This window comes from Daldinia caldariorum (assembly GCF_022478825.1).
Source record: "Daldinia caldariorum strain CBS 122874 unplaced genomic scaffold F4812scaffold_2, whole genome shotgun sequence".
NCBI classification, from domain to species: domain Eukaryota; kingdom Fungi; phylum Ascomycota; class Sordariomycetes; order Xylariales; family Hypoxylaceae; genus Daldinia; species Daldinia caldariorum.
The window spans coordinates 2236912-2255629 of NW_025953038.1; the positions used below are offsets into that span (position 1 = coordinate 2236912).

The following is an 18718-nucleotide window of genomic DNA, read 5'->3' on the forward strand; positions in this document are numbered from 1 at the left end:
GCCTCGCATCTTGAGAAATTGATCTCATACCTTTTACCTCTTCACCACCACCGCTGCACGCGCACCACGCGACAGAAAGTACCGAGGTACCTTTTCCCCCCAAATCTGTCTTTTCTTATTTCCCCCGTGCGCGCTGCTCATCGATTCGTTGTTTAATATTTTAAGTTTAAGTTTTTATTCATTCCAATCCTTCCCCCAAAACGGTAGTATCAAGTTACTATCGAGGCCACTATCGCGACCACTACCGCTTTGACCACCTGGACACCCCGTTGTTGTCGCAAATTCAAGTTTATCGGCACTTCGTGAACCTCGTCGTCGTTAATTATCAACGACATTAGGTTATTGCCGTAACACTACTATTTGTTTGGTCTGATTCATTTCAACGTACCAAACAAACGTTTACTGCTTTTTTTTAATACCGCATCCAATGCGCATCGCACCTCACCTTTCTAGTATCGTCTAGTAGTGCAAGAGTGCAAGAGTGCAAGAGTGACTCTGGGTTCACTGTCGCTTTACTACTATATCTTTAGATCGTAATCGCCACGTGGGTTACCCGTTCCTCTCTTCTCTTGTCACCCGCAATCCTTCAAGATCTGGGTCCGGGATCTGACGCGTATCGGCGCGTCTTCAATACTCACGAAGTCTAAGGTAAGTGTATGAAATATTTCTTATTCTATTTGTCTCTTACCCATCATTTTGCACTACACCACTATTTCCATCCTTACCATTGTTTACCTGGTTATCATCAAATCTATCGGTCCCTCCTACTTTTGGACTGCCTGAATATACGCAGCAAACCCGTGCTGTTTGTCTGCGCCCCTCAAGTCAACGTTCGTCGACACCTCTACTAGTCTTGGATTTAGAGGAGTTATGGATCGCGATTCCAGACCCTTATATAGACTATCTTCCCAATATTCAGACAATGAATTACTGGTAATATCATTGGTTGCCTGGCGCGGTCTGACCACACTGATCACTTGGGAGTCCAGAGTTTAGCTGGTTTCACGACCTAACACAAATAAGAGAAGATAGGCAGATTTATAGGAATCTCGATATCAGGCATATCATATCGTACCAGTAAACACTTACACCTCATCCTTGCAACACAAAAAGCCCCATTCTTTCCCAACCTCTTTCTCATTGGCCAGCCACCCCGAAATTGCCTTCTCTACCTACACAGCTGGCGCATATCGCAAGGCTATGAAGCGCATCGCAGGCGCAAACCAAACAAGAGCATCATCTCGATGTCGTTTTGTTTTCTCTGGCCTTTACAGTTTTAATGTTACAATCATTTCCCTTCCATCGCTATCTCTTTTGCCCACCCTGCACATTTACATTTGTAGCCTCGCGTGCCTAACCGTCGTTTCGTTTAGGCATTGTTTTTGACTATGTTCATTACTGACTGGAAGTCGCAGTCATAATTACTAAGGGATCTTTGCGGTCACGACACCAAGAGGTGAGTCCACTCCAGGTTTCGCACATTACAATCGCGTCATTTCGACGTTTTGGTCGAGTCCACTTTCAGGGAACAATCGCAACATTGCGACCCTATTTACCATCTTTCAACCTATATCATACAAGTCGGGTTCTAGAACCTATATCTAATCAGGTGTTTTTGTATCAGACCCAATCCTTACGTTTATGCGAGCGATTCGGATTCCTAGACTTACAGTATCAAAGTTGCCTTGACCGAATTCAATTTTACCTCTTGGGGTAGCTGGATGGCAATAATGGCGACTGAACAACCTCAAACGTTACCGGTGGATAAGAAGGCCGCCAGTCTTGTACCAGAGGATAAGATGGCGATTGATGATGCATCAGATGCAGGAGCAGTTAATGGGTAAGTGCAATCTTGTGCTCCTCGTATCGGGATACTGAATGGTGTTTGAACAGGCATCCTCAATCTGATCAAGAAGAGTCCAAATCTGATGATAAACCTACTGTTAATGGTAATACTGAATCAACAGATTCGACAACTCCTAGAGCAGATGAGTCTTTAAATCAAAAGGCCTTTGCTGCAAACAGTAGTCTTCCTCAAGAAACGCAAGAGGAACCGCATCCTAACCCTTCGTCCACCGATGACATTGACATGCCCGATGTTAATGGCACTTCAGCCGTGAAGGACTCATCTTCAACGGCAGAATCTAAGGACGAATCCAAGACCGAATCCAAGACCGAATCCAAGACCGAACCCAATGCTGAACCCAAGACAGAAGCTAAGGCAGAAGCCGAGACAGAAGTTGTCCCCAGTTCGACGTCAAAGAATATTGACAAGACAGAGCAGGATTCTGCTAACCAAGATTCGGCGCTGGACGAAAAAGCACCCCAGAAGCCTGCCGATTCGATGGATGTGGATGTTACAGAACAACACGCTGACGGGGAGTCAAGTGATAAACTCGCAAATAGCACAGAAGAGAAGTCTTCAAATGACGCAGCAGTGCCTACGTCATCTCAAGACTCTAATCAACCATCGGCAAGTCTCGCTAAATTGGACATCAAGGGTACCCAGCCTGATAGTGCTGTTTCTCAACCCGACACACCTATGACCGACCAACCCGCGGCCGCAAGCAAAGTCTCCCGAGAGCGCGAGGAAGATGGCGATAACGAGCGAGCGGCAAAGCGGGCAAAAACAGAAGATCGGAGTGAACCGACCGCAGATTCGATGGTTGTCGCGAGTGGGCCTCCTCCCGCTCCACAGTCGAGCAACAGCGTTGACCGAGACCGAGATGGCCAAGTCATTACCCCTTTTCAGAATCGACAGATCAGACAAGTTTTGGCTGGTGTCAAGAAGACCAAAAATGGTCTCAATTTTCGACAACCTGTAGAACGGCTATGGCCGGTCTTATGGGATGACTACAAGTCTAAAATTGAGAATCCTGTGGACATTTCACTCTTTGAGGCGAAGCTCCGCGAGGACAAATACGCCAACTACGGCGCATTGAAAGCTGACATACAACTACTATACGAGAATTCTTTGACGTTCAACGGCGAAAACAATCCTATCACCTTAGCGGCAGGCATAGTCAGAGATCAGATACTTTCACGCCTTCCAGACATTTCTAGATTAGAAGAACCTGCCAAACCCGAGAAGGGCAAAGCTCACGCAACCCGGCACCCAGAACCTCGCGCAGCAACCCAGCCACGACGACAATCACAGTCACAGCCATCACAACCACCTGCCGCAAGCCCAAAACCGAAATCTACGCCTACGCAGACTATACAAGCTGCCCAACCAGCCTCTGCTTCTTCAGCGCCAGCCTTTGCGATCCCCCCGAACGGTATCCCCCAAATCCGTCGCGATTCTACCAGAGAAGATAGTGACAGACCCAAACGCCCCATACATCCTCCCAAAAATCGCGACCTTGACTACGGTTCAGCCAGCCGTAAGAAACTAGAACCTGAGCAACGCTTCTTCGAAGTCGTCCTCGATGAGATCAAAAAAGGAAAGCATTATGCGTTAAATCAATGGTTTCTCACTCCTGTGGACCCTGTAGCATTGAATATCCCGACGTATTTCAGCGTCGTCAAGAAGCCAATGGATCTTACCACTATGACACAAAAGAATTACGACGGCGACTATAAGTCAGCGAAAGATATAGAAAAGGACATGAAACTAATCGTCCACAATTCTGAGCTCTTCAATGGTCAACATCATGATGTGACCATCCTTGCAAGACGTTTAGAGGAGCTGTTCAAGTCTGAAATGTCGAAACGAGATCAGTGGATGAAGCGTCATTATCCTCCGGAGGTACCATCTGCGACAAATGCTTCTGCTCATAGTCCAGAGAGAAGTGCTCATGACTCTGAAGATGAAAGTGAAGCCGATGGTGAGGATGAGCAAAGTAGCGAAGTGATTCGTAACTTGCAGGCTCGCTTAGACGAGGAGCAGGACAAGTTGAACACTCTACTTGGATCTAAGAAACCAGACCTCACAATGATTGAGATTCAACAGTCGATGGTTTCGATGCTCCAACGCAAGCTTGTAGAAGAAAGAACCAAGTTCCATGATGAAAAGAAGCCGAAGCCAAAGAAGAAGAACACCAAAAGCAAGCCGAAATCTGGGGGCAGTGGTCCAGCAACTTCAGGCCACAAAAAGGCAGCATCTGGAAATGTTCATACGAGCAAAAAAAATACCAGCACCCATACCAGCCATAAGAAAGCGGCTCCCAAAAGCCGACCAGTTGGTGCGCTAGAGAAAGCAGTTATTGCGGAAGGAATCAATGAGCTCGATGGAACTACCTTGACAAAGGCTGTGGATATAATCAAGAAGGATACCGGTCAGAATGTAAGTGCTAAATCTTTACCCTGTAGTTTTGTTCTTTTGTCTATTATGCTGGTTGCTATTATGCTTTGTCAGAACCCCGTGCTCACGATCATGATAGGAGAACGATGACGGTGAGATGGAGCTAGATATTGATGCTCTGTCTGATGAAGCTCTTCGAAGACTCTACGACTTGATCAACAAGACGAACCCAGAAATTCGGGTCGCACTGGAGAAGAAGCCGGAATTTAGCCGTGCAGTCGAGCCGGAGCCCAAGTCAAAGTCTAGTGCGCCTACTAAAGCTAAGAAGAACAAGCCGATGAACAAACATGAGCAGGAGCGTAAAATCGAACAACTCCGTGAGCTTAAAGCTCAACTTCAACGTCACGGTAGTGGAAGCCAAGAGCCTCTTCCTGGAGAAGTTGATAACAACAGACCCATGGAATCAAGTGAGGAGGAAAGCGACTCAGAAGAGGAATAAAGCAGGATGAATACCCCACCTATTTCAGAAATCTTAGCCCTCAGAATATTTCCAGGGGCATAACTAACGTTTTGTGATCCTTTGAGTAGCTTGGCTTGCGTGCTTAGCTCAGTTACCCCTGAGCCTATCACTGAGAAAGGGTACTACCTATTAGTAACTGCTTTTAAGAGAAGAAGGAAAAAAAACTTGTATTGTAGGATTATCATTCCCTCAAGACCACAGCCTACTTTGGAGGTTCTACCGCCGGTTCTTAGCATTACTGCTAGACTGGTTAGGTTGGTCGTAGTTGAGTTGACGTTGAGTTGACGTTGATTTGAGGCGGAATAAAACCTTCGCACCGAGTGGCTCGTTTAGCTTGGTACAAGTTATTGTAACTATTGCCGCTGCACTATGCTAAATGAATTAGAACCCAATGAATCGAGGGTAAAACCAAACCCGTTAATAAAGCATTCGTGCATGATCTTTACACACCTGGTCAACTCTATCAAGTTTGTGTACAGGCGCGTAATAATCAACTTATCATAGTTACCTATTATCTCTTCATGAGAGCAACCTACTTTTGGACAAGTAGTAGTAGTTACCTGATTGTCATCCACCGTACGTTATTAATTACATGATAATAAAGAAAGGAATCGTTGGTATATTTATACCTGAGGACACTATCTTTATAAGCCTACCCTTTAGAATTAAGCACACGCGATAGATGGAGTTCAAGCATACCTAACCTAAGGTACCCAAGGTATGAATCCAGATGGCATTATTTTTCGGTTTTGGTAGGCCGGGACTTAAAATAGCAAGATGAAGCGAGTTCAACCCATTTGAATCAATTAGGCGCAAAATGAGCAGAAACTTAGAACATGTATGCCTTATTTATAACGGGAAGAACTACCATGAGGTAAGGGTCACTTCTAGGGATGGACGTGGTCATGCTACACGATGGCGACTTGAGGACTGATGCTCCATGAATAAAGTCCACTCCCCCCTCCTGGCTGGCAGAATCGAAAATGAATGGCCGGGTTTTGGCATACTCCTTTTACCAGCTTCTAAGATAATTGGGATTTATTCGCACAACACATACTAGTAAATCAATCGAGATATATATTATAAAAGTTTCTAAAAGTTTCTCTATAAATATTGCTATGTTTCTCTCTCTCTCTTTTTTTTTTTTTTTTTTTTTTTCGTGGTTAATTTCAATATCAAATGTGAGAATCTGCCAGACTGGTTACAAACAGATATGTATTCTCCGTGTGGCAAAGGATCTTCTGTAGCGTGAATTTCTTCCCAAGCAATAGAAGTATATGAATAAAACTGAATGCGATCAAATTAGCTTTTAACTAAAGCATATACCCAAAAGGACGCGAGACGCGTCATCACCAGTCCCAACAAGATTCTTCCAACCCGCTCGCTATGCCACACGACACCATCGTCTGCGTAAACCACGTCCATCAACGCCTAGGTATCTATCGCTAATGCATTATTCGTCCCCGATCCCCTCATCCTAAAACCCTAACGAAAGCTAAGGCGTATATGGAACAAGTGTTCGCAGCTTTACTGCATGTATCTGACGTTGCACTGAGCCAGAAACCCGGCAATCTGGAAACAGTACCAGTTGGCGGCGTTCGCGTGGAGCGCGCTGATGAAGCATCTCTTGCACTGTATGATAACCACCTGTCAGCAATCATATCATCCATTCTGGTGGGCAGAAATGTCTTAGAGGCCGTAGTACTAGCTCCCGTAGTGAAAAGAAGGCAATTGCCTGTAGAGAGACGAGAGAGAAAGGAAGAAAGAAAGAAAAAAAAAAGGAGAGGAGGAGTAAGTCCTTATATTACGTACAGCGTTGTAGCAATCGTCGGGGCTATTCCACGAGGCGCCGAAGCTCTTAAAGTAACGGTAGGTATTGTCGCAATGGTACCACTGGTCGAGCCACGCGCCTCTGAGTATCGTGTTGTAGCATTCCATTAAGGGCGCCTTCTCATCTTCCGTCAAGTTGGGGCCCGGCGCGATTTGGATATGGCAGTAGCTGTCGTCAGTGAACGGATCATGGGGCGGCCAGTCGTCCTGATTGCCATCAAGAGCATGGGGTGACGAGTTGTTAGAAGGACCTGAGGATGGACGAGCTGGCTCCAACGAGGTGCCCGGGGGCGATATCACCGGTGCGGAATGAGAAGTGCCAGCTAACGAGAGAGCTGTGACTAAGCTTAGAAAATGCATAGTGAATGAGATAGAATCACGGAAAGACACTTATCCTGAATTTCTGTTCGAATCTGGGAGGATTCTTAGCTATTGAGGGTATTGCTACTCGATGAATAGTGTTAAAGGAACGCTGCAAGTGAAGAGGATTTCTCCTGTATTTATACAGCGTTGGGGAAGCCCTGGCCATTCTGCGAAAGTTTCGGATGAGCTACGTTTAGTCCTTTGATGATGAAATCTAAGTACAAGGCGGCGTGTGAGTTGAAGCTAGATTTTCAAATCGAAGGCTTGAGCTATCGCATAGGTCGCCTTGACAACTTTAGCGAAATCATTAGTTGCGCTGTCGCCTGTCTCTGAGGCCGAATAAACTCTGCATATTACGCAGGGCGCGATTTAGTTTCTGACCTCTAACTTAATCGGTTATGTTGGGAAATGCTCTGTCGTGTCAGCTAGGTTGCGCTCTTGCATCATCACTATATCCCTATATTACTACCCATTTATTTCTTCCTTCTCCCACTACCCAACTTCATCGAGCCAAAGTTTCACGTACCGTAGCTTAACCAAATGATAGTTCTTGGTCGTTTTCATCGAAGCCCCAGTTTACAAGTTCCATTTCACCAAAATCAAACAGAGCACCCGACATCTATATATATATAAAATAAAATAAAAACTTTTAGTAATGAAAATAGACGTGGTAGGGGTGTCCACTTACAGTTAAGTCCCAATCTTCTACTAGCTGAGAAGGCGTGTTTTGCTCGAGCCCTCTGGTAGAACCCTCGTCTTTTCCGTTGGCGAGCATTTCCTCTAACACTGGCAAGCACATCTCTTCAGCCTTTTCGCCTTCCCTAACTACATATCGTGAAAGCTCCTCCCCTTCGAGACCCTGCATGAGCCCCTCGATATGTGCGACATGTAAGCTTGCAAGAAAGTAGCCCTTGATGCTGGTCTCTCCAGCTTCGATGCACTTCCACGCCCAGTTCTTGGCTTCGCGAACTACAGATAGAAGGTCTTGCCGAATCAGCCCTGGTCCCAAAGTTTCTTCTTCCCTCAATTGGCCGATAAGCTCTGATGCAATTAGGACGCTCGCCTGGAGGGGGCTAATGCGAAAAAATCCGGAAGCACAGACTGCAAGTCGGACTAAGGAGAGTTGACTTGGTGAACCTACGCTTTGGCCTGATTGAGAAGATAAGGCAAGTGGCGAAGGAAATATCCCACGCCAAATTTTGAGCGAAGTTTCAACTACTACTCTCCGAGAAAATGCGTACGCGGCCTCATCCATCGCGGGCGCGAAAAAGGGAATATGAAGCGATAAGCAGTAACGATTCATCAGCAAATTCAGCGCATCCATGGCATACTCCGAGGGCCGAGACCCAGTGGCCGACTTGTATCCTTGAAGAATTCGAAGTGCGGATTTATAGGATGCCCTCAGTTCCGAGTCTAGCTGGAGCGTCTCCTTGTACGTGCCGGAAGAACCGTGGTCGTTTAGGAACTTCACAACAGCAAGGCGAGCGGGAAATATCTTTCTAAGGATTATTGCTACAGATGTCTGAGTGAAATGGCTCTCTGGCTGTGGTGGTGGATCCTCAACTGTGAGTTGTTCGTCGTCGAAATTTCCAGGGGGCTCGGTGCTAAACATGTCCAAGGAGATAAATGGCGGACCCCCCGAAATCACGCTTAATTGTAGAGATAGTTCCAATATCGTATTCCAAAGCCTCCTGCGCATCTCGGCAATAAACGTTGACATCTTCGGAAGGCGTGTGGGGTCTTTGTGCAATCCCATATACACTGCAATTCTAACGAGCGTACCGGCCGAGATCCATACTAAGTCCGGACCAACGTCAACAAACTCTCGGGCCAGCAAAAGAAGGATGTTATTCTGGAGGTACTGAATATTCAGTCTATGTTTAAATCCAGGTTCAGATACCCAAGTTTGGGCTTCGTAAACCCATCGCATTGCAGAAGCTCGCAAAGTGAATTTTTCATCGTAAGTGGTAGCTCCGATTGCTAGGACTAACTTCAATTGAACTAGAAATGCCGAGTTAGATTCAGCAGGCGAGATCCAATGAGCTTCGTACTCTCTTTTGAAGCTTGGAATATGAAGTATTCGATATACAGTCTCGGCTGTCTGAAAATAGCGGTCGACGAGCTCGTCGGCAATGTCTTTCGGGGGCAGATCTGTTACTAAAGGTAAAGGCCAAGGGGGGTTACGCTTCGCTTTAATACTCCTTGCCAGAGACTTGGACTTCAGCATAAGAGTAGTAATTCTACATCCTTCTTCATGTATATGAGGCTCGATCAATGCTAAAATGTCTCGTACCTAGGTCTGGTCAAACCCCTTACGGATCAAAGGGAATGGGTAACAGGGAAAACATACCAAGGACATTCCGGTAATCCAATGACTCTGGCCGAACATGCGACTCTTATGCGTAACGCTGCGGGAGATGCCTGGTGGCTGGCCAGCCAAGGTATCTTCATGGTGAATATAAAAGGTTCCACCGATACGCGATGAGATAGCCTCTATATTTGAACCAGGTGTTTGGATAGGGGACCGGGCAGTCCGATTCGATTGTGATAACTGTTCTTCAAGCTGTTTAATCTTATCTTTTAAGAATTCAATATCTTTGGATGATTGATAGCTAGCAGGAGTTGAAGTGGTTGCTGCGGTAACCGCCCTAGGGGATGACTTTGAAGTGAGGCTTGGGGCTGCTGCCGCCGCGATGGTTGGCGTTGAACTGTGAAGCTCAGACTCCTGTTGAGACTGAGAGAACTGGTTCTCGTAAATGCAACTTGCATTCTTTGAGCGCAAACAATTACTGCAAGGAGTCTCTCTATTACATCGAACCTTGCGTCTTCTGCAGAGAACGCATGATCTATACGAGTAAACGCGTTCGCGGCGTTGTTAGTGCCAAGTCCCGGGTTAAGGGCTTTCTACTAAGTGAACATACATAGGTGGACGTCTCCGCCGGCGTTCAATCTCGGCCATAATAACTGGGCACTTATAGATGAGGTACCTTAGAGATAGGTATTTACCTTAGGTACCTAACCTAATTTAATTATTTATTTTTCTCCCGTTTTTGGAAAAAAAATATATATATTAAAAAAAAGATGGGTTAGTATGGAAAGTATGAACATGAATAAGTTCCATTTACTTGTGGGTTATCATCCTCACCTATTTTCGGGGTGGAATTTGCCGAGTCCGACCTCTGACTCCGATCTCCGACACCGATTTCCGTCCGCTTTCGCTTTATAATACTCTGGAATTATATAGTAAAGCTCGCCAGCGAGACAAAGCTCGAGTAAAGAATCTAATAATAATAGACTAGATAAATACCTAGGTATATATAGACGCTGTGTTCCTAGATGGTAAGTATGATATTTCTTTTTTCTTTTTCTAAAAGTGACCACTTGTAATTGGAACTAGCAAGTCCTTGCGAGTAACGAGAACCCCTTATCGTCACCTAGAAGGATAATCCCCCCCTTCTCCCCCACGGTGCAGTGGTTTAGCGCCTGAATGTGCACTGTTTCCCGACGAAAACACACCTATATAAGTGCCCACTGGGGTTAAAAACCAACGGTCCAACTTTCAGGTTTTTCTCCTGGTAAAAAGTCAGTTATCTAAGCCTAGCAACTTTCGGGATTAGGAGGTAGGAAGTGCTAGAGGCAGGTGGGGAAGGAATGTAAAGGCAGGATTGGAGGATCTTTTATCTTACTCGAAATTCTAGCTTTGCTTCCTCTGAAGGAGGTACTCTAGACATCTCAGCACCATCATTGATACAGTTCCAGGGCAGAACTTGTGTAGATCATACCTATAGTGTACACAGCCCAATATATGTTAAACATATCATCATCATCACTTAGAAGAATACTCCTAAATCACAACAAAGCACAGCGCGAATCGCCACGAAAATGTCTACTTCTGAGGCAGAACTACAAGAGAGTGTACCCACCAATCTTCCCGAAGCCCCTGATGGAGGAATACGAGCATGGCTCGTCATAGCCGGGGCACTCTGCGTTTTCTTTTCGGCTATAGGTTTCTCCAATGCATTTGGAGTCTTTGAGGAGTACTATTTGTCACATCAGCTCATTGAACAATCACCAGAGAAAGTGGCTTGGATTGGGTCTCTATCTGCAGCCCTCCAATTTCTATCTGGTAACATTGGGGGTCCATTGTTTGACCGGTTCGGCGCATAGGTTCGTCTCTCCTTAACTTACTCCCCTTCATTAGACCGACCTAATAATATCTTGCCTAGGTGCTTCGACCAGCTGCGGTTCTATTCGTATTCTCCATTATGATGACGAGCTTATGCCAGGAGTATTGGCAGTTTATGCTTGCCCAAGGCGTCTTTATGGGCACTGTTACTGGTTTCCTGCAATTCCCAGCCATGGCAGCATTGTCTCAGTTCTTCAATAAAAGGCGAGCAGTTGCCATGGGAATCGCAGTCGCTGGTTCGTCTCTTGGCGGAATCGCTTTCCCTATGGCCCTGTCCAAGATGCTCTACGGCACTTCTCTCGACTTTGGCTGGTCGGTGCGGATTATTGGATTCGCTACCATTCCTCCCCTCGGGTTTGCATGTTTCGCTATCACATCTCGCCTACCGCCAAGGGCGGCTGCCTTCTTCATCTGGGGGGCCTTTAAGGAACCAAAGTTCATTCTTTTGACAGTTGCACTATTTTTTATGTTTCTCGGGGCATTCGTGCCCCTGTTCTACATACCGACGTACGCGGTCTCTAGAGGCATGAGTAAAACCACCGCTTCCTATCTTCTCGCCTTCGCAAATGCGGCTTCTGTAGTTGGTCGTGTCATCCTGGGCATGCTAGCCGACAGATTCGGGCGACTGAACATGTTCGCGGCCGGGGGATTTATTACCAGCCTTGTTATATTCTTTTGGAACATGGCTGAATCGACCCCAGCACTAATAGCATGCTCTGTTGGTATCGGGTTTACCACCGGAACCGTCATTTCGGGTGGCTCAGCAGCTTTCACGGAAGTCCCCAAGGATCCCCGAGACTTGGGTACATACATAGGTATGGGTATGGGCCTCAGCTCTATCGCCACCCTGATAGGTCCCCCGATAAACGGAGTATTCGTGAGCAAATAGGGAGGCTACCTCGAAGTCTCTATATTCAGCGGCGTAATGGTCTTGGTAGGCACTGCTATAGCCTTTGCCACGAAAGCTTTTACGCCTCAAGGTCTCCTAGGAAGGGTATAAGGTGTGGAAAGTTATTATATATCGCGCGGATACTTTCTTCATGCTGTCCGCAATGCCCCCCCTGCCCCCCCTCTCTGAGATATACTTTTACTGCTTCCCCTTTTGAGTTTGGATCATGTACGAATTATGAAACCAGCGGAAAGTAAAGCGACAGGTATGATATTAGGTAGTTACACTCGTTCTGACTGTACCTATTAAACAATAATTAATTATAATGAACTCAGTTCTACGAAGTAGCAGAAGCTAGTGTTCTTTGTGTCTGTAGAGTTAAACCTGAATTTATTGGAAAATCCATTCTTCGTAATGCCATGGTGGTTTTGGCATTGTTTCACATAGCCTGTCCGAGTTTATTTCGTCTATAGATGAATTATCCCGTTACACATCTTGTTCTAAACGTCGATAGACGCTAGCTCATACGCTACAGTTACTCTATCAAAACGAGTCGACACACTGGCACAACCATGAAGTATACACGAGAGAAGCCATCTGCTACTGATAACACATTCGAGTTGTTAAGATTGAAGGTCATAATAGCTATAGGGACATCAAAAATACTACGCGGGGGCTCGAGGCTTCTCCCCCAAATTGCTGTTGGAGTTACTGTTTTGCTCTTTGGATCGTATTTGTGGTCATCGCATTTTGCTAGCCTGGCTTTAAACTCCAACTACACCAAGGCCTTAAAATGGCAAGGGGATGATCCTGAAGGAGACATAGGCGAAGGTTTGAGGATAGTTGTGTTTGGCGGAGGTGACGTTGCTACTCCAAGTCGAGTATCGTGGCAAGTCAACGGACCTACTGTATCGTGGACGGATATTCTCTGTCTTCAGGCAAGTCTTGGAGTTAACAGCGTGGTTCACTTGAAAATAGTTACGCTGACTCGGCTTTTTTTCTAGTTGAACTGTGGTACATACCACTCTTTTACTCCACTTGCCGATTATGATGGCGGATCTATTGTATCCAATTCCTTGTTCGAAGCTGCGCTGGATCGCACATTATCTGCAGATAACAACACGCTCTCTGGACTCGACTACTCCTGGCTAGCCCTTAGCTATCCGGCCCCGGCCCATCAAGACTTATTTCATCAAATAGACGATTTCCTAACGAGCCCTCTGCCTCTATATCCACCCCGAGACACTTTATGGGTCTTCAACATTGGGTACTGGGACATATGGTACCTAGCAGCATTGCCTCGCAAACTTGCTACGCATATGGTTGAGACTCAAGCACAACAGGTGTTCTCGTATATAGAGCTTCTGTACGAAGAAGCGCACAAGAACAATTCGATCGCCTTCTCGGAGAGTTACATAGATACGACCAAGATCACGCCGACTCGACCCACGTTCCGCGTATTCATACCGAAACCGTTCAGCATTTCCCTAACATCGGGGTTTGTCAACACCCGCCCTATACCCCCACCGCCTCATACCAGAGCGGAGCAGATGCGCAATGCGGCGTTCTTGGAGAACCATTGGGACAAGGTGTTCCAAGATATGTTGTACGAGTGGGAGCGGCTTCCAGGGAGGGAAGATGTTGGGGATGAGGATGACTTATCGGAGATCAAGGATGCCGATCTTCTACTCAGCAAGAAGGCCCCAAGGGCGAGTAAACCCAGCATACCATCCGCACGCCGCGAAGCTATTACTTATGATATTTCGAGCTACTTACGGGACCTCATCGTCGAGCGTCAACTGCGGCACGCCAGCATAGTGGATCATGATGGAGTCGGCTCGGCAGCCGTAGCGGACGGCTACTCTGAGGTATGGGAGCCTTGTATCAAACGAGATAATCCCTCCGGCGATACAAGCGAAAATGCCAAAGACAATCCCCACGATGGATGGAGTGTGTGTAGTACCCCGGACGAGTACCTATTCTGGACCGACTTCACAGTGAGCCGACAGGCTGTTTTTGAGATAGGTAGACGCGCTGCCGAGTTGCTAAGACGTCATGTCCAAACAGAAGCAGAGTGGTCTAGGAAGGGCAAACAGGCGCCGTCCTCTCTGCGCAAGGATAGCAATGGAGCGCCTCTAAAAGCTGAGGGTTTTGAGACATGAACAGACTGGTTTATGAGGTAACTAGCTGTCAGGCTGTATGGAAACCAACGGAGGAAAAGCATTCGTGGAATTAATGTCTCGAGGTATTTATTTATTTGATACCGATATAGAATGTCACAATGTCACGATCTATTTGGCTATGTTAGCTTCGTCAATAGATGTATCGTCTTTCTTGACTTGTAGTTTTAGCATCTTGATTCTTGAGAGGCGCAAGTGCTGAAAAGGGGTTGAGATTTAGGGGTTACCTTAGGTACCTAGGTACCTACCTAAGGTAGACTGAATGTGGGGAAAGCCGATGATTGATTGGTACATTGAATTTGTACGGTTTACCTCTCTTCAGATTTTGGAGAAGTGGGCCTAAAGGGTGTGCCTAGGTACCTAGGTACCTAGACCGTAATAACGGAATTAATAAAGGCCCGAAGTGGGGGCATTGATGGGGTAGCCTAGGTATAGTGGGGCTAAATTATGTGGAAATCTCCCAAATCGCAACCCAATTAGATCTTCCTTAACTTCTTTCTACAGCTGCCCCTGCTTCCTTGTCGTCGCTATCAATCAACTTACAACTTATTTTCGATTTCTCTTCGCCAATGATATCCTTGTATTGACCCGTGATAGCCTCGCATAATACTAGCAACGATGCCTTTGGCTCCACCTGCAGAAGGTATCTTTCCTACCATAGAAGACTGCGAGAGGACAGTGCAAAACCATGCCGCCAAAGAAGGCTACGCTATCGTTATGCATGCAAAAGCCAAATCAAAGCGTACTGGCAAGTATATCAGATATCTGATACGATGTGATAAGTCCGGAAGTTTCCAATCCAAGGCTACTATTGGACTCAAAAAAACTACCACCAAGAAGACCAACTGCCCCTTTTCTTGTCATATCAATGTCCGCGAAGATGGTTGCTACTTCGCCGTTAGTGTCCCAGAACATAATCACCCTCCATCTAGCGATCCGAGTGAGCACGTCCAACACCGGAAACTCACTGAAGACCAGCGCCACTTCATAGAAGCTGGCGCCATTGAGAAGAAGACGGTCAGGGTTATTCATGAAGAACTTCTCAGAGCCTTTCCTGAATGCCTTGCTAAGCTTGAGGATATCGGTAACCATGTTCAAGCCTGGAAGAAGAAGGCGAAAGAGAACGCTACCGGGGTACAAGCTCTCCTTATCAACCTTCAAGAGAGGGAGGATATATGGAGTTTCCCCCTTGAGAGAGGAGGCAACTTGGAAGGCATGTTCTGGGCACCAAAATGGTCTCAAAGTCACTGGCAGCGTCATCCGGATATTCTCATAATAGAGACGAAGCACATGGTCAACCAGTCTGTCCTTCCTGTCATCGAGATGAACAGCGTCCTGGCTGTCAACTCCCACCTCGGCGCAGGATACGCAATTCTCCCTGACAAGACTGACCCTACCCTCCTGTGGCTTATGCAGGCTGTGGACAAGCTTCGCCTCCGCCTCAAGATACCTAAGCCGCAGGTTCTCAATATTACGGATTTCAAAACTGCGGAGAGAAACGTGCTAGCTGAAGTCCGCGTGGGACGGAATTCGCGAATTGTCTGCGGCAGACTTCTTGACTGGGGAGAAGACGAGCCCGCTCAGATATCCGGGGCCCAGGATGATGTAAATTTGGAAGAGAGTTTCGTGGAGGTTGTACCGGAATGATTATTTCATGCCATTCCTTTGTTACAAATTGGAGTTCTTATGCGGTAGCTGCTATAACAGCTAGGTATCATCTGTGCGCAGGAGTTAGTATCAATCGGTAAAAGCGGCCGGCGCGGCGTTATGGAACATCGAATGACCCCGAAACTTGTGGTGGTTGATCGTATCTACGATAAAAACAATAAGCTGTATAGATCTGGTCAGTGGACAATGGCTACGGGAACGAAGCTTTATATGTATGAATTTTGTTAGTCTTCCTGGTTTTTACTTTTCACATTCATATTAACCAGTTCTAATAGGAATTACTTGTGAGTTCAAGATATAATAGTCTATTGAAAGGGAGATCTGTTTACTAGCTAAGATTAGGTACCTAGGCATCTAAGGGGTATCCAAGCCGTCTTGAACCCTGTCCGATGTAATAATCTTCGGAAATAGGGGGTGTCTATAATGATCAAAGCTAGGTAGAAATAAATACCTAATATATCTTACATCGTCGCTGTCGGGAGCTCGGTAAGCCCTGGAAGAAAAAAGCACATGGTTAGCACTCATTCAGATAGACTGTGGGCAGATTGGCAGGGGGGTTGTTGCAACTTACATCCGTCGACGTCCTCCTTGATGGTCTGCTGCTTCTTGCAGGCGGTCGCCTGGGCCGGGGTCTGGGTCTTGAGCTGCGAGCACTTGTCGTTGGAGCACCGGGCGTCGAGGGCGCGCTGGAGGGCGTCTCCCTTCCAACCGAACATGTAGTCGCCGTGCCAGCCGTAGCCGGTCGAGTCGTTCATGCTGTACACGAAGGGCTGGGAGCCGTCCTCGGGCCAGATGGAGGGGTCGTTGAACTCCCGCGTGTCCCACATCACCTCGTACATGACCTGCGGCAGCCGGACCGGGTGGCTGGCCGGGCACGCGCTCGACATCTCGAAGCTACCGCTCGAGGGGTACGCCACGTGGCTCTTATGGTCGGGGCTGTCGAGGTTCTTGCCGTCCCAGCAACTTGAAGACGTTGGATTTAGTTGTTTATTCCATACACTACTATATTTGGGGACTTGGGGGGGAGACTTACGTTGGGAAAGTGATCGTCGCGCGAATACCTCCAGCACATTGCTGCTCTATGTCAGCCATTGTTCTTTGATCGTTTTGACGAACCCTTTTTTGAAAAGGGATAATGTTTCAAGTATTACATACCTTGTTCGGGAGGGAGGCCGTGTCCATCTGTGCGTCGGCACAGGGGGCACCTCCGAAGGGAGTCTGGTTGACGTTGGTGTAGCAGCGGTGGCATAGCTGCTTCTGCTGGCCTTGAGCTGTCCTCAACATAGCCTCGCCGACGAGCATGCGGAAGCCCTAAATTTCCGTTAAGTGGTGCGCGGTTGATGTGCTTGTTGGTTGACTTACAGGCTTGAAGGCTGTGACCTTGGTGTGACCATCATACGGCGGGATATAGTACACAGTCATACCCTCTTCCCCTTGCAGGCCCTATTGGTACAAAGGTAAGGCACAGGGTTTCGGTTGGGAAGATCATCACTTGTACTTACAAGGTTGACCATCTGCTTCACTCGCTTGTAGGTGCCGTTTCGTGCCCGGAAGTACAAGTTTGCGGTCCAGTAGTTGGAGAAATCTTCGCTGAACGAGCAAGTTGTGCAAGTCGATTGGGATGGGAGGTCGTATTCAACAGGTGTCATTGTAGCGTTGAAGGAGTCTCCGCCAACGACTTGGTGGATATGGGGCGACTGGATAAGACCCGGGGAAACGAGCGGGTCTACTCGTTCAACGACAAGCCTGCCTTTAGTCTTAGAACCTAGATTCCATATGCCTTCGCGTGCCTTAAGTCTCATATCTGGTAAACTCACCTGGAGCACTGGAAGCGCATCATAGCAGCTTGGGCATACTGAGCGGAAACTTGCAGCGGGCTGGCCGCAGCAGCTAAGAAGAGAGCCTTCCACTGCATATTGATGGGAGACAAGCAACCTGAGTGTGATCTACACAAGACAAGGTGGTGCTGAGATGTAGATCAGGAGCATCAAGAGAGCCAGGACAGGGAACCACGAAAACGTTATATATTTGACGACCTGCTGGAAACTAGGAAACATTGACTTTTAATGTTGTCGTGGCAAGGTCACCGGGTAAAGTTGTTTGTTTGGATAAAGTGCTCTTCCCTGGTCTCTATACAACTGCCGAAGAGAAATGCCAAAATAGAAATTGGCCGAGGGAATAATTAACTCCGAGTGGTCATAAATGGCTTCAGAAACATTCATTATCGGCCAAGGAGTAAGAATATATTAAACTGGGCGCATATTGTACGGCACTGTACTCTAGATATTCTATATTGGGATGCATAGAATCAGGTATCTACCTCTAGGGTTAACCCGGTACAGTGTATTGATAACCTTGTATCCTTCTCCCTCGGGGAACGGGAAGAAAGATTCGGCGGCAAGAACAATATCAGGCTCGCATGTCCTGGGAAGGTCAAAGCTAGCAATACTCTACACTTATTGGTTTATGAGTAGCGAAGAATGTGGGATCTGTTACCGGTGGTCACGAATACAGATTCAGGATATGTAGTCCTGACAAATACATGCATACACAAGTCGCCTAAAACTTCTTCATCACAACGCCTACCAGAGGCTTGAGAGACTTAAGCTTCTAACTTGCTGACATTTGGCCCTAGGGTATAGGTGCCATGATGTCTACTTTAGGTAGAGATACCGACTAGTCTAGAGAAGACTAGAGCCTAGGAGGATACACTGTGAAACTCAAGATAAGTAAAAGGAAGTCTGGCCTGATGTGACCCGAGACGTAATAGTTAATGGAGTGAAAATGTATGCGAGCATAAATAGATGTTGCCTCACTACTTGGCAAAGACTGAAACAAC

The 18718-nt window shown here is 46.8% G+C and overlaps 6 protein-coding genes across 6 annotated transcripts; 3 read left to right on the top strand and 3 right to left on the bottom strand.

Moving 5' to 3' along the window:
* Positions 1–1638: 1638 nt before the first annotated feature.
* F4812DRAFT_187679 (uncharacterized protein) lies at positions 1639–4929 on the top strand. Its single transcript, XM_047930086.1, has 3 exons — positions 1639–1840; positions 1894–4285; positions 4383–4929. The coding sequence occupies exons 1-3, from the start codon at positions 1722–1724 to the stop codon at positions 4740–4742; spliced, it is 2871 nt and encodes a 956-aa protein (XP_047793965.1). The 5' UTR covers positions 1639–1721; the 3' UTR covers positions 4743–4929.
* A 1223-nt stretch (positions 4930–6152) lies between these two features.
* On the bottom strand, positions 6153–7347 carry F4812DRAFT_187826 (uncharacterized protein). Its single transcript, XM_047930088.1, has 2 exons — positions 6576–7347; positions 6153–6395 (listed from the first exon to the last, which is right to left on the bottom strand). Exons 1-2 carry the CDS (start codon positions 6951–6953, stop codon positions 6291–6293), a joined length of 483 nt encoding a protein of 160 aa, XP_047793966.1. The 5' UTR covers positions 6954–7347; the 3' UTR covers positions 6153–6290.
* F4812DRAFT_187785 (putative C6 transcription factor) lies at positions 7221–10062 on the bottom strand. Its single transcript, XM_047930087.1, has 4 exons — positions 9878–10062; positions 9307–9802; positions 7645–9249; positions 7221–7575 (listed from the first exon to the last, which is right to left on the bottom strand). Exons 1-4 carry the CDS (start codon positions 9913–9915, stop codon positions 7489–7491), a joined length of 2226 nt encoding a protein of 741 aa, XP_047793967.1. The 5' UTR covers positions 9916–10062; the 3' UTR covers positions 7221–7488.
* Positions 10063–10838: 776 nt separating this feature from the next.
* F4812DRAFT_455759 (MFS general substrate transporter) lies at positions 10839–12031 on the top strand (the record flags this gene model as incomplete). Its single annotated transcript, XM_047936875.1, has 2 exons — positions 10839–11036; positions 11183–12031. 2 exons carry the CDS (start codon positions 10839–10841, stop codon positions 12029–12031), a joined length of 1047 nt encoding a protein of 348 aa, XP_047793968.1.
* Positions 12032–12603: 572 nt separating this feature from the next.
* On the top strand, positions 12604–14193 carry F4812DRAFT_467659 (uncharacterized protein; the record flags this gene model as incomplete). Its single annotated transcript, XM_047938683.1, has 2 exons — positions 12604–12939; positions 13036–14193. 2 exons carry the CDS (start codon positions 12604–12606, stop codon positions 14191–14193), a joined length of 1494 nt encoding a protein of 497 aa, XP_047793969.1.
* A 1906-nt stretch (positions 14194–16099) lies between these two features.
* F4812DRAFT_187871 (uncharacterized protein) lies at positions 16100–17985 on the bottom strand. Its single transcript, XM_047930089.1, has 7 exons — positions 17697–17985; positions 17382–17625; positions 17242–17322; positions 17035–17190; positions 16913–16953; positions 16451–16842; positions 16100–16372 (listed from the first exon to the last, which is right to left on the bottom strand). The coding sequence occupies exons 1-7, from the start codon at positions 17792–17794 to the stop codon at positions 16341–16343; spliced, it is 1044 nt and encodes a 347-aa protein (XP_047793970.1). The 5' UTR covers positions 17795–17985; the 3' UTR covers positions 16100–16340.
* Positions 17986–18718: the final 733 nt, after the last annotated feature.

Bases quoted from the DNA above. Each gene is read 5' to 3' on its own strand.
- F4812DRAFT_187679 (XM_047930086.1), top strand. From the start codon at position 1,722: ATGGCAATAATGGCGACTGAACAACCTCAAACGTTACCGGTGGATAAG. The intron at 1,841-1,893 runs GTAAGTGCAATC...GTGTTTGAACAG, and splicing joins GATGCAGGAGCAGTTAATGG to GCATCCTCAATCTGATCAAG. The intron at 4,286-4,382 runs GTAAGTGCTAAA...CGATCATGATAG, and splicing joins AGAAGGATACCGGTCAGAAT to GAGAACGATGACGGTGAGAT.
- F4812DRAFT_187826 (XM_047930088.1), bottom strand. From the start codon at position 6,953: ATGCATTTTCTAAGCTTAGTCACAGCTCTCTCGTTAGCTGGCACTTCT. The intron at 6,396-6,575 runs GTACGTAATATA...GTTATCATACAG, and splicing joins CCGACGATTGCTACAACGCT to TGCAAGAGATGCTTCATCAG.
- F4812DRAFT_187785 (XM_047930087.1), bottom strand. From the start codon at position 9,915: ATGGCCGAGATTGAACGCCGGCGGAGACGTCCACCTAT. The intron at 9,250-9,306 runs GTATGTTTTCCC...GACCAGACCTAG, and splicing joins GGATTACCGGAATGTCCTTG to GTACGAGACATTTTAGCATT. The intron at 7,576-7,644 runs GTAAGTGGACAC...ATATATATATAG, and splicing joins TAGAAGATTGGGACTTAACT to ATGTCGGGTGCTCTGTTTGA.
- F4812DRAFT_187871 (XM_047930089.1), bottom strand. From the start codon at position 17,794: ATGCAGTGGAAGGCTCTCTTCTTAGCTGCTGCGGCCAGCCCGCTGCAA. The intron at 17,626-17,696 runs GTGAGTTTACCA...GACTAAAGGCAG, and splicing joins ATGCGCTTCCAGTGCTCCAG to GCTTGTCGTTGAACGAGTAG. The intron at 17,323-17,381 runs GTAAGTACAAGT...TTGTACCAATAG, and splicing joins TGAAGCAGATGGTCAACCTT to GGCCTGCAAGGGGAAGAGGG.